This window comes from Panicum virgatum, chromosome 1K (assembly GCF_016808335.1).
Source record: "Panicum virgatum strain AP13 chromosome 1K, P.virgatum_v5, whole genome shotgun sequence".
Taxonomy (NCBI): domain Eukaryota; kingdom Viridiplantae; phylum Streptophyta; class Magnoliopsida; order Poales; family Poaceae; genus Panicum; species Panicum virgatum.
Window position 1 is genome coordinate 7,938,313 of NC_053136.1, and position 13,765 is coordinate 7,952,077.

Genomic DNA, 13,765 nt, shown 5'->3' on the forward strand with positions numbered 1-13,765 from the left:
TGAGGTAAAGGTAGTGGCGAATAATTTATAGTGTAGCTTAGTAAAAAGTGCTACTAACATGGCATTAAAACGAAACATATATTACAAAGTAGGCAACAGTTTCCTGCGATACATAAAGCAACATAAAGCTAGTACATATAACTACGAACTGTACAATAGATTACAAGGTGGATGGCGAAGGTGTCAGCTACATAATTACATAAAGCTAATAGTAGTTTTCCTCAGATCTACTAGGAATTTTGCTAGGACTGCACATGGTTCATTTGGATTAGCTGGACCTGTGTACTGCACATTAATAGGTACTTGTTCGTTGTCTTCATCTGGCTGATGGGATATAGTTATTGGGAGAACATCAGAGAGCTTCATGGATATATCATCCAGTTTAGAGAGAATAATATTGTAGCCGCTCTTAACGTGGCTTAGTGACATATCATATTCCGTCTCAATAAAATCAGCCATCATTAAGCGCGCAACTGTCTCATCCAAGTCCTTCTTTGTGTGCAATAGAGCAGGGTAATTGAAGTCCATGATAGCAATAATATTCTCAGAGGTAAGGTATTTCAAAACTTCATTATATGCATTCTCTACTGCTTGGCTTGGCATTGGAGCAAAATCACCATAGAAAGTCTTTGTAGTTCTGTCACGGCCATCATTGCATGGTATACCAGATACTTGAATTTTGCATGAATAATCATTAGGTCTGATCTCTAATATTTCTCTGTCATCGATGATCAAGGCTAGCTTCTTGGATACGGCATCAAAGAGAACTTTCCTATCAATATCGATGATGGCTGGTACCTGGATTGATTGACAGAGTATAGTTAATGTTTTTTTTTAGCTGTCCTATTAACTATGGTGCCAGCTATGCGTTAAAGATAATTGTGATAAAAGTTCAGAAATTTCAATTTACACGACAGTTTAAAAGTGAGTTGCAATTAGAAATAAATAGAGTATTGTAATTCATGTGCTAAGATTTGTGATATTTAAAGTAAGCAAGGGAGTTAAAAAATTGGCTCGGCTTGCATATGTGAAACAAATATTATTTAGTGAGGAGTTCCATCTTTTCGTGCTAATCTATATGAGAAAATCGGTGTAGTAAGGAAAAGAATGAAAATCAATAGGTATTAACAAGGATGAAGTAGCACGGAATGGCCAAAGTGGTTATATGTTACTTTAATATTTAATTGGTAAGAACGGAAGGAAGGATAGGTAAAAGAAGTGATCGTACCTGTTCTGAAGTAGTTCCTGTTCTTGCCATGGCATGGGCACTTGTTGAGGTGGACTGGTTTTTCTTCTCCTTCATTTCAAGATGGACGTCGGCGGCAGGATTGCTTGTGTATTTATAGACAGTGGAAGAGGTTTGGAAGCCAGAAGTTTCTAGGGTAGTCAGTGAATTAGTGTGTAGAAAGTTCTAGGGCTGTGAAGCTGAGCAGCATGGATTCTTTTTTCCTATTGGTTTATTTATTGTGAGATTTTTTTTGCCTCTACGTTGTTGCTGGTCTAGTGGCATCGATTTTACATTTTTTTGTTCTTTTCATTTTTGTTGATCGCAGCAGATTTATTTTAAGAATAATAAGAAACACCAGCAGCATCTATGATTAAAATATTGATTTCATATTTGAAGTGCTCGCTTATGAACGAAGTAGCGATGTTATATGTTTCGTAGTCATGATTGCAATTGACACATAAGCGCAAGTAATAACCAACACAATTCCTTGATAGGCTACACTAAAGTACATAAAAGGGTTGTGCCTGATTATAGGTAGTATTTGCAAAGTACTTAGTTTTGCAAACATTTAGGTACATAGCATACGATTGTCATACTAAAAATTCTTCATACATAAACATGTAGATAAAGTTTCTGCTTCTTGTTTTGGTTGGCAAGATCAAAGTCCAATGTGCTGCCACTGCTTTTTTGAGGTTTGATTGGTAGATAGTCTCCAGTAGCCGGCCCGTAAAAGCTAAAAATAAACATTGATCTTGTCAGTTAAGAAATTGAGGAGGAAACATTGTGCATATTACTGCATTATTTGCAAGTGTAAAGTACTATACCTGACCAAATTTTGGACTTGTCATTTTTTCGGGCCCTTTGAACTCCGAGGAGAACTGGTTTTTGTTGTTGGTGGCGACACTGATTGCTGCACGGGCCTGGTGATTTATGGATTTGTATCAATAATATTTATAGTGTGTTGGATTGTCATTTTTGTATATGGTTTTTACAAGAAAGTAAAATTCAAAAATCTTGTAATTAATAATTAGGGATATTGTTCCTAGTGATAGTAAGACAATAAATTATTAGAGAGCAAGTTGCATAGTATCTTTGCAAGTCAAAATTTGTTTCCTGGTGTATCTCTTTGTCAGGAGTTGTATCAGAAGGCGATTCTTCTTCATCCTAATAAATTAAAGCAATAAAGAAATCTTTTCTATCAAAACTCAGATATTAGGACAACTAAGATTTGTGGTTCAATGTGAATATTTAGGTACATACCTTTTCTTCATCTTTCTCTGATATGTGCAGTCTTTTTTTTCTGACTTTGCTCCAGATGATGGCATAGGATTGTCGCTTAAAATTTTGTGATCAGGTCAATGCGATTTGTTAGTAACACAAAGTCTGATATCTTTTAGATAGAAACTATGTAAATATAGGGAAAGTCCGAAACTTACATGATATTGTCGTTGCCTTGGTTGCTTTTAGGAAGCTCTGTAGTTTTCATTGGGGTTTGTAAAAGCATCTGCTCTAGTGGTAGTATCTTGGTAGGAGTTTCATGGAGGGGATTTTGAGAACTGCCAGGAGGGATGTGTGATGGAGAAGCACTTCCACTAGATTGGCCAGGTAGTTGGGCATTTTCATTTAACAGTTGAGCTTGATTTGGAGCATGGAATGGAAGGGCACGCTGCTTGCCATAGCTATGCAATATGTTATCGACTTGATAGGATTTCTTAGGTTTGTGGAAGCTAGATTCTGCCATAGTGACAGAGAAAGTGAATTTGGAAGATACAATAGGTGCAATGTCAGGGGGAATATTGTCTCTGTTTCTTGAAGATCTCATCACAGTTTCAACTGGTTTGCCAACTATATTTTGTGCAACAGCAGCAAAAGCAATCATCTCTGATTCTTCATTTCCATCGGATGCAATAAATGGCACCTTGTATCTTTTTTTTTGAAATTGTATTTTAGTCTGGTAGCAACAGACATTAATGTAGTCAAAAATTGACTATTGAGACAAATAATAACATGCTGATATGGAAAAGGGAGAGAAAGAAATAGATATGATTGACACAGAAAAGTATCCAGTGGCATGTGTAAACTTACTTGTATGAATACTTATCAACAAGGTTGCATTTACGACATATGTATGATGAACCATCCCATAAGCATGACTTCCGACATAAATTGCAAGCTGGGTACCACCAACTTTCTGCTTCAGCTAAACGGACAATTGTAGCAGTGCAGCGACATCCACTTGTCTACATAAGAAATTATTTATATCAGATTCGGGATTAAGTTCAAAGAATAAAGTTCAGAAGTATATAATTAAATATTGTGACTTTATTGAACAAGGTATGTCACCGGAAACTCGTAGGGGTCTATCGCTTCCATCTCTTGTAGCGTGAGAAAATCAGGTACGGGTGCAGGCTGTGGTTGACTCTGTTCAGCAATTGGGATGCCAGCTCTCTTAATCTTGTAAGATCGTCCACGTGTTCTGCAATATTGTAGTACATGAACAGAATTAGTAGTGATCAACTATGGAAGAATGTGATAAATGGAAATGTATATATATCACGAAAAACTTAAATTTTTTTTATTTACCTGTCTAAGAGAGTTGCTGCTTCCGGTATGTCAGGATTTATATACCAATGGCATGCAGAGTAGCCACTAACATAGAATTGTTCTGTACAGATAACATTTTATAAAATTTTAATTTAATAGTACTGATATGGAAGTGAAAAATATATTTAACAAATTTTGCAGAACTGCAGAAGAGCGCACCGCTGAAGATTTTGACAAGGCACCCTGTGAACAGCACTATAGTTGGTCTGTCTTTGACATTTGGATCTTCAGGTACAGTAATTTGTGTTGCTCTTGAACACCAAAGAGCCAATTTTATCTCCTGGCCACTGTTTTCATTTTGTTACTTTGTGTTTTTTTAATAAAGGACATGTAAGATTTTAGTAATGATATATGTTCTGAATTCTGATTGTAGAGTGGCTTACCATTCATCTGTCAGTTTGATGTCGCGTCGTAAGGAAGGATTAGGTTGATTGGAGAAAGGGATCCACTGTGGTTCATTAATTTCTGTTATAATGCCAAGGATATCTGCAAATGAAATTCGTCACAGTTGGCATCGAAATGTAAATATATTTAATTAAGTAGAGCAGAAAATATAGTACATATACTAACCATGGAATTTCCTATTGTCGTTGATGAACTCTGGAAGTTTTTCAAAAGGAGTGAGGCTGTAAATGTACTTAGGCTCTGTTATTTGTTCATTCGCAACACTTATTTTGGTATGGTAGGTGAACTCGAGCATATATTGCCCTGGAACTGATTTGAAAAAGCTTTTTGCATTGCAGACTCTGAAGCGACTTATAACATAGGTTCTATCTGCTTGTATGACAGGTCCATGTTTCTCTGCTTCTTTTGCTGGTATCTCAGCATACATGGTGTTGCCCTATAAGCAAAAAAGCAAATAACAGTGTTGCAATGTTTAGTTCACTGGAGAATGTGATCAAACTAACAGACAATGAATTTTAGATACAACTATGGAATTTTGCAAAAGAGAATAATACTGGAGAATGCGATCAAACTAACGTACAATGAATTTTAGATTTAACTGTAGAATTTTGCACAAGGGAATAATACTGGAGAATGTGATCAAACTAACACTGGAGAATAACTGTTCTACACAAGATCAACTATGGAAGAATGTGATCAAACTAGCAGTGAATGAATGATTAAACAAAAGTGTGTACATATTAATGTTTAGTTTACCTGGTTGCCCACAAGGACCATATCAATGTGTTGCAATGGACTGTTTTCATTGGTTCCACGGAATTCCCATTTTCTGCATACACGTACGTGGATTGTCTTGTGCCAGTCTCTGGGTTGTAAAGTGGAAAGTGGACTGAAGACCATCTTGATCTGCAAAAGGAAAAAAACTGCAACTATTAGAACAGTTCAGATATTTTACTATGGATGTTTTTTTGATCTATTGTAAATGCACAGTTTAATATGGGAAAAAATTGTGATAGATGCACAAATGTTGTGCTGTGTTTAATTACCTAGCTGATATTGTATGAAAAGGAACTTAGTCACTGTATAGGTTTGGTTATATTCTCAAGTCGTTTGCATGGCAATTCATTGCAGCTAATACTTCAGGGTAGACGATATTTTTGGTTGTGTTACAACATTGGCCATTCTCATCTTCAATAAGAATTTTCAAACCTTTTTTAGATGTAACTCTGGAGATTGCCACATATAGCTGGCCATGAGTGAAAACTGGTGTCTTTAGATATATTCCAACCTTGGCTAGTGTCTGACCTTGGCTTTTGCTTATGGTCATTGCATAACATATTCGTACTGGAAACTGCCTTCGTTCAAGAACAAATGGCAGTTTTTGATTTTTTTAGTGTCAGCCGTATTCTAGGGATGAGAACGCTATGACCAGAGAATGAGCCACTCATGATTGTAGCTTGTATGACCATATCACCCAGAGCTGTTACTATCAGTCTTGTGCCATTGCATAGGCCAATTGATTGGTTCAGATTCCGTAAAAGCATAATGGGAACGCCCACTTTCAGATTGACCTCATGAGTTGGGAAGTTAGAACCATTCAATGAGTTGAGCAGCTCAATTGGATATAAAATGTCATATGACTCGTGGCTGTCCGGTGCTTTCACAACCTTATCACAACTTAAATATTGTTTGATTTCCCTAGGAAGAAGTGAGACTATGTATGTGTTAATTTCATCAACTGTGTCATTTTTGGGGCACAATATTGCTCTGTTCCTTAAGTAATCTATATTCTTGTATTGATTTACCAGATCAGTATACACAACATCAACTATAGCAGCGATGGGTTCAGTATAATCCTTAATAAGAAATTCCTCTAGTATTGGCACTAGCGTCTCGTCTGGAGTATTCATTGGCATTTGTGATGGAACACTTCCCTCTCCAATGGATAGTATCCACTCATTGAAGTTAGCTAATTCATTTTGTGATTCAGCATCTAAATTTGATGCATGTAGCCTCATATTTTTATGCAGTGTAAGAATAGTAACTACATACCATAATTGGGAGTTTATGATAGCAGCATCTATGATTTGGTTCTTCGTTCCACCTTCTATGATAGGTAGTATTTGTCATGGATCACCACAAGGACAACAACTTTACCACCGAATGGGATGTTACGGAGGTCAGGATTGTTAATGGATAATAGATCTCGAAGTGTTCTATCAAGTGTTTCGAAGGCTCTTCTATGTGTCATAAGAACTTCATCCCATATGATGAGTGCTGTTTGTTGAGTAAGCTCTGCTAACATAGTTCCCCGTTTGATGTCACAGACTGTATCATCATCTAAATCACATGGTATTTTAAATCTAGAGTGGGCTGTACGATCGCCGGGAAGAAGCAGTGAAGCAACACCAGAAAAGGCAACAGTCAGAACTATTTTCTGATTACCTCATAGATAAGTGACAATAGTGTTCCATAGGTAAGTTTTTCCAGTTCCACCATATCCAGATACAAAGTAAAAAGCAGGTCTGTTTTCATTTACGGCAGATGTTATTGTTTTGAAGGCATGGAGCTGCTCATCATTTAGGCTTGTTATCATTTCTTCAGATTTTAATAAAAGATCACCAGCATCATAGCTTAACTCCTCTTCAATTAAACGATTGCCACGAGAAGCAGAACATGGATTACTCCTGGTAGGGATGTTGTGGTCTCGAATGTTTCCACCATTACGTGCAAAAAGTGTTGTTAAGTCATCTAGAAGGAAATCTTTTAGAGTGGATTCTGGTATTGTGTACGATTTGTTATTAATGTTCTCTCTAAACTGATATTGGATATCATCTGCCATTAATCTCCAAACGTTTTCAAAGAAAGCGTATTCATCTGCAACTTCACAGTAAAGGAGCATTGTGACAAAAAGCTGCCTAAGTTGGGCTGACGTGGCCCATGCTGCAGCTTCATCAAAAGCATGATACCATTCTTGATCATTGCCAAGTAAACCCCTAGCATTGCACGCTGCTCTAAAAGTAGGATAAGTTATTCCATTGTATGTTCTGACATCTTCGTAGCTTCGAGCACCCTTAACAGTCATAAGTAGAATTCTAAGATAGTATCTTTCACCAACAGAAGGATGCACATAATAAAGCCTACCAATTTTGCCCTTCGAAGATTGTCTAGGCTCCCAGGTTCTTGTGTTTGCATCCCAACGCCATTTTGAAGGAAATTCAAGATATGTTAGAGTTCTTGCTGCTTCATATGCTCTATTGGCAAAAAACCATTCAGTAAGCATAGTTCTTTTCAAGAAGTCACTAGAGACAATTTGAGCCATGTTAGAATTTATGTGGTAGAGGATATTGTTTTCATCATGTAGATGCACTGGTAGTCTTTCCACTGCAGGATAATGGCGATGGATATCAAAACCAAATATCCGCCAACATGCGTCTTGTTCACATATGTAACGGCAGTCAAGATATTCTTTAACTTCATTTCTGGTTTGTGTGTTCCCATCCTCAGGCACATCTTCTCCATTTCGTAGGCGCTGAAAATAAACTTTGCTGCAATCTGGTCCCTTAGTGACGTACTTGAATAAATATTTAATAAATATTCCTTTGTTGCACCATTCCACATTGATATGAGCTTGAAATTTTTTTAAGTAAGTACATATTGTAAGGTACAACCCATTGATTGGATAATTTGTGCGGACCTTTCTGTACAAAACGGCTGTTATCAGGCCTTTTATATGTGTCGGTGCCCTGACCCGGGGGTCCGGATCCCAACTAGTGAATGCTGCGTGTTTCCTCGTCCCAAATAATGATGCAAGAGGCAACACAGTAACACACGGGTTTATCCTAGTTCCGGCCACGGGGCCGTACGTCCAACAAAGGGGTTGTGCGAGGGCACTATATTATCTTGCACCCGGAGTGCTTTAGTAGGGGGTACAAGCGAGGCGAGAGAGGGAGGGAGGCTCCCAAGTCTCTGCTAGAAGAAGAGTCGGTTGAGGCGAGTGATCAGTGGTGCTGAGAGTGTGGCGATGATCGCGAGTGTGGGTGGCTGTGGTCGCTGATGTCCAGAACGTCTGAAAAGAGGTCCTGAGAGAGAGAGAGCCAGTACGAGAGAGAGAGAGAGAGAGAGCCCTCCTCCTCCTTTTATAGTCACAAGGAGGGGCGGTGTACATGAGCAGGGGAGTATGGAAGTCGTCGTTTTCCCCCGAATCGCGGGGGGTACAGTGGTCGGATACTGTAGGAAGTACACTGTGGGGCATGGCGTCGGGCGTGGCAGTCTTCCTGGATATCGTCCTTGGTCCTGCGGAGATCGCGCCGGCATCCTGCCAGCCCCTGCAGGCGGTGTGGTCGTCACTGGTGTATGGTCTTCTATATACGGCGCGGTGGCGTTCGGTGGGCCCTGCAGGCCAGGGTCCTGCATGCACCAGCGGTAGCGGGGCGCGCGGCGGTCTCGGACCCCCTGGTCGGAGTGCGGGCGTGCACACTAGAAGGTCCGGGGGACACGTGGAGGTCCCGGACCCCTTGAGGGGGGGGGGGGAGGTCCGGGACTCCGTCCGTGCGTGCTGAGCGCCCCTCTCTGGAGGGACACATGACGTCGCCGGACCCCTTCCCAAGTAGGAGGTGGGTCCGGACGGCCGGTGTAGGTAGAATAGTAACGGGAGCAGTGCCCGGCGCGTCCCGTCCCGCGTCCCAGGTTCCATAGTGTTGCCACAGTACCCGGGATGGCGGAGCAGTGACCGGAGTTGGCGGATGGGACCCCGGTCACTGCCACTGTGAGGAATGGCGGCCTGTCACCGTCTGTCCTGGGAGCCGTGGAGGAGTGGTGGGCCTTTAATGCCTTCGTACGACGGGCGGGTGAGCGGCAGGGCCGTTTGTCCCTTATGCCGAGGGTTGGCCTCGAGCGAGGCGGAGATGAGGTGCCCGCTCGAGGGTAGGTTCGCTACCCTCGAGCGAGGCGGAGGTGGTTTGCCTGCTCGAGGGTAGGTTCGCTACCCTCGAGCGAGTCAGAGATGTGGGGCGCAGTCGAGGGGTCTCAACGGGAGCCCTCGAGCGAGGCGGAAACCACCCCGCGGTCCGAGAGGAGCGTGGATGGGCCACACCGTGTCAATGGGCCGCGTGTTGGGCTTCTTTGAGTCCTTTCCTTTCTTCCAGATTGGAAGGAGGCTGTGGGCCTAGTTGCATAATATGTGTTTGCATTTTTTAGAGTGATCTTAGTACCCCGATTAGGGTGTCCCTAATCGTGGTACCCGACAGTAGCCCCCAAGGCTTTGGTCGAGTCAAGGGATTCGACCAAAGGGTGATTCGGCGATTTCCCCCTTGACATGATCGGTCAATGCTGCGCACCCGCCAGACGCGCCTGAGCGCCAGCCCGGCGGATGTGACAATATGTCGGTCGGGGTAGTGTGCCCATGGGGGGGAGAGCTTCGAGGCGCGCGCCCTTTTGTTTTGTTTGTTCCGGGGACAAGACGTGTCCGCGCGCTGAGGGGGGGCCAGGGTGACGACGGCGCCTGCTGCTTGGCAGCTGGCACTTTCGTTGCACTGTCCCGTGCTCAGGGCCTTGGCCCTGCCTTCCCTGGTTGCCTTGCAGCGTGCCGTTCGAGGAAGGTCGGCCTGAGCCGATGCTGCGCCGCTCAGCGTCCAGGGGCTCAACGTCACTTTATTTTGTTTCGGTCGCGTCTCGGTGCGGTGACCGAGGGCATCCTTTGCTCGTGGAGTGCCACGCTGTCACGGGCGGTCCAAGCCTCCGCCCTTTGACAGGCTTGAAGCTTGGTGCCTGGCGCAGCTATAAATAGGGGTCGTAGGGTTCCCTTTCCTCTCCAACTTCCCAGCTCTTTCTTTTAGCATTGCCCAAGTCTTGTAATGTTTTCCTTTGCCTTTCGTGACCGGCCCCCAGATGGGGTGGCCTGGCTTTTTTAGGCTTTTGGTGCTAGAAGAATGCTTGCGAGCGGTGGAGGAAGACCGAAGAGGGCGTGCGCACCATCCCTCAGCTTCAGTGGGATCAGTAGAAGAGCATCGGGCCCGTGGGGTCCTGTTCCTGCGATGTCCCCTAGCCTGAAGGGGGATGGAGACGCCTGACCATGGCGCTGGTGCCAGGTCTGGTGGTTGTTCTTCGCATCGTCTCCCGCGGCAACAAGGCCTGAGCCATGGTGTGCGAGGAGTCCCCAAGCCTAGGCCTATGTGAAGGCGTTCAGGGGAACCCTCGTCTTAGATTAGGACCCTCGTCGCCTTTTTGCAGGGAGGAGGGGTGAAGCACACCATGCTACCCATGCCCGGGCCGCGAGCTATGGCTGCTTCAATGAGCTGTTAGCGGGTAGTTCAAGCTGACGTCCGTGCCCCATTCGATAAGGGTCGGCTCGTGGTCCATGGACACGTCACATAAAGCGCTCGCGAGGGTTTGCTAGGCGGGACTTGGACCCATTCGATAGGGTCCGAGGGCTCGATGCTCTCCCTCGATGGGATTCCCCTGCTAGGCACCCTCGACTGGCCTTGAACACTGCGTAGGATGTCTCGAACTCTACGTTCGAGGGTAGCTTGCATAGCACATCCCTGCAGTCCCTGACTCTGGCGATCTGGGGTGCCGGTCGAACCCTCGACAGGCCAGGCTTCGAACCCCTAATCAGTAAGGCCTCGAAATGCGATTCCTTCGAGGGTAGAGAGCCCCCGGGAGGAATATTCCGTCATGATTCGAGAACGGCGCGGGGTCGCGAGTCACGCGTGCGCGGGTCTTCCGCTGGGTGTGGGCGACGTGGCCCGATTCGTGCGGTGCGGTGTGGGCGCGCCTTTTCAGGCGGCAGCCTCGGGCAGATGAAGCGGCGTGGGCGACGGCTGACGGATGGGATAGTGCAACAGTCGCATCGTGCCCGCCGGTTACTGTGCCGCAGTTATTGCTGTGTGCGCGCGTGGGACTCCGCGGTCGTGGGGCCCAGCCGTCAACGACATTAAAATCTACCGCATTCAATGCGGTAGGTTCGGGCTGTGGCGGCGGACCCGCCCGTCGCGGTGGATAAAAACGAAGAGAAAGGGGATGTTTGGGCTCACCTGGCTATTTGCCTTTGTCTCACCTTGCCCCCTCCGTCTCCCCTGCATCTTGAGCCTGCTGCCAAGAGCGAAAGGAGGAAGAGGAAGGAGAGAGAGAGAGCACCTTGGCCATCCCGGAGCCTTCACTCCCACATTCCCTCGCGATTCGAAGAGATGTCGGATGTCCAAGAGCCCTTGCCATGGGGGAGGTCCTCCGCCACCGTGGCGGTTCTGGAGCAGTTGGTCGCCGACCGGCTTTTGCCGCTGAACCCCGCCTCGGGGGCGCCGGCGTGGATCGCCACGCTGCCAGAGGAGACCGAGCCGAAGCCCCCCAAGACTACGTTGTGAGCTTCGTTCGTCTTCACGAGCGGGGCTTTGGCGTCCCCGTCTGCAGGTTTATAAGGGCGCTGTGCGACTACTATGGAGCGGAGCTGCATAATTTCAGCCCCAACTCCATCTCGCAGGCGGCGGTCTTCGTCGCCGTCTGTGAGGGGTACCTTGGCATCGAGGCCCATTGGGATCTTTGGATCCATCTATTCCACGGCGAGCTCTTTGTTGAGAACGCGTGGTGCCAGCCGAAGCAGTTCGCGCGTGCTGGTGGCCTGACGTTCCACGTGCGTCACTCCCGGAGGAACCTCTACATCTCCAGCAAGATGACGACAAACAACGCCGGGTGGAGCCGAGGGTGGTTCTACCTTCGGAACTATGGCGGCGCGCTCCCGGCGTTCACCAACAGAGTTCTCCGGGAGCGACCGCGGAAGTGGGACTGGGGGGTGTCGCCCCAAGCGCAACAAGCCAAACTCGAAGTCCTCACCGACGCGCTGGCGCATCTAACGAAGAAGGGGTTGATGGTGGCGGCCGTCATCGCAAACTTCCATCGGCAGAGGGTGATCCCTCTCATGGAGAGGGCCCTGCCGATCTTCAAGCTTACCCCCGGGGCCAAGGCTTCGGGCTCGAGGACGGCGGTCGAGCTGCTTTCCCGCACCACCGCCGTCCGGAGGGCGAAGTACGTGGTGGCAGAGTTTCCCCACGACCCCGAGGATCTTTGGAGGATCAAAATGCGCCCCGAGGCGGGGTACATCTCTCTGGTGAGTCCTGATCCCAGATTCGTCGTGTCTTGTGCGGTCCCTTTCTCCGTCTCCTGACTTCAACTCGATCGTATTTTGCAGGGGCTAAAGTGCCACCCCTCGAGGCCTCCGGTCCCAGAGGAACGCCAAATGAACCGTTTGCACGCCGAGAAGTTGAAGAGGCGAAAGGACACGGCGGAGGTGAAGGCCGAGAGGAAGAGGAAGCGGAAGGCGAAGCACGACAAGGCGTGAAAGATCGCCCGCGCGGAGGGGAAGCTGCGGCCTGCCACGCCTGAGTCCACGGACGAGGAGGAGGAGGAGGAGGCCTCGGATGTCGAGGGCCATCTTCTGGGGGATGACGGGGCGGCAGCGGGTGCGAGCTCCCCACCCTCCTATCAGTGGGATGCCGACGAGGGGGCGTCGGCAGTGCCGGAAGAAACAAGGGTTATGGCGGAGTCATCGGCGGATCCGTCCCTCGAGGGGGCAGAGCGGGAGTCGTCCCCTCGGCGGCGGGTAAGGAGACGCCCGCGCCCCAGGTGCTGATCTGTGGCGACGAGTCCGCAGCGGGCGCGGAGACGCCCGTGCTGACAGCCTCGAGTCAGCAGGCCGACCCGAGGGGGGCGTCCTCGGGGCAGTCTTCGAGGGGCGGCGCGGTGCCGTGGGCCCGAAGGAGCGCCTCGAGGAAGCGGAGCATGAGTGCTCGATCTGGGTGAGTAAGCTTGGGTTTCATTTCTATTGCGTGTTTGGTTGATTTCTCGATCCCGTCGTCCTCAACTTGTGTTCCTTGATTCCCAGCCCCGGAGCCGCCGCCAAGGACGTGGTGCAGCTGGCCCCGGCTAAGGCCCTCAAGACCGGGGTACGCAGCACGCCACACACAGCGCCGCAGCCCCTGCCTGCCGTGGACCTCGTGGCGGAGGCCGCGAAGCTGCGGGAGGTGATGGCCCGAGGGGCCCAGGTGGCCCAGCAAGCTCGAGTGCAGGAGGAGGAGGGCGACGTCAGCCGAAGCGGTGCCGAAGCAGCCGCTCCGGCTGACGATGCCAAGGAGACCAGCCGGGGCGGCACAAACGGTGCCGCCCGGGCAGTCATTGAAGTTGAGGCTGGTCAGGGCGACGCGGCTAGCGCCGCCCGGCCGGATACAGGAGGAGAAACTGGTGGGGGCGCGCAGGAGCGCCCCGCCGACCATGTAGAGGTGGAGACCCTCGTCCTCGAGCCCCCGAGGGCTGAGGTCGAGGTCATCGCAGGGGAGGAGATGGCGCTAGGGGCGCCAAGGGTGGAAGGAGCCCCCGTCTCGGAGCCCACCGAGGCACGGGACGAGGGTATCGTCGCGGTGGTGCCGGTGCCCACGGCGCAAGGGGCCATGGTGCTGGTGCAGCTGCCGGACAGCAGCGAAGAATACGGGGATTCGATGGACATCGACCCTGCTGCTGCGGTAAGCGCCGCCGCGCACA

General features: G+C 47.9%; 1 protein-coding gene across 1 annotated transcript; it reads right to left on the reverse strand.

Moving 5' to 3' along the window:
• Positions 1 to 26: 26 nt before the first annotated feature.
• LOC120648762 lies at positions 27 to 1,287 on the reverse strand. The gene is made up of 2 exons (XM_039925434.1): positions 1,229 to 1,287; positions 27 to 798 (listed from the first exon to the last, which is right to left on the reverse strand). The coding sequence occupies exons 1-2, from the start codon at positions 1,256 to 1,258 to the stop codon at positions 196 to 198; spliced, it is 633 nt and encodes a 210-aa protein (XP_039781368.1). The 5' UTR covers positions 1,259 to 1,287; the 3' UTR covers positions 27 to 195.
• Positions 1,288 to 13,765: the final 12,478 nt, after the last annotated feature.

Bases quoted from the DNA above. Each gene is read 5' to 3' on its own strand.
- LOC120648762 (XM_039925434.1), bottom strand. From the start codon at position 1,258: ATGGCAAGAACAGGAACTACTTCAGAACAG. The intron at 799-1,228 runs GTACGATCACTT...CAATCAATCCAG, and splicing joins CAGGAACTACTTCAGAACAG to GTACCAGCCATCATCGATAT.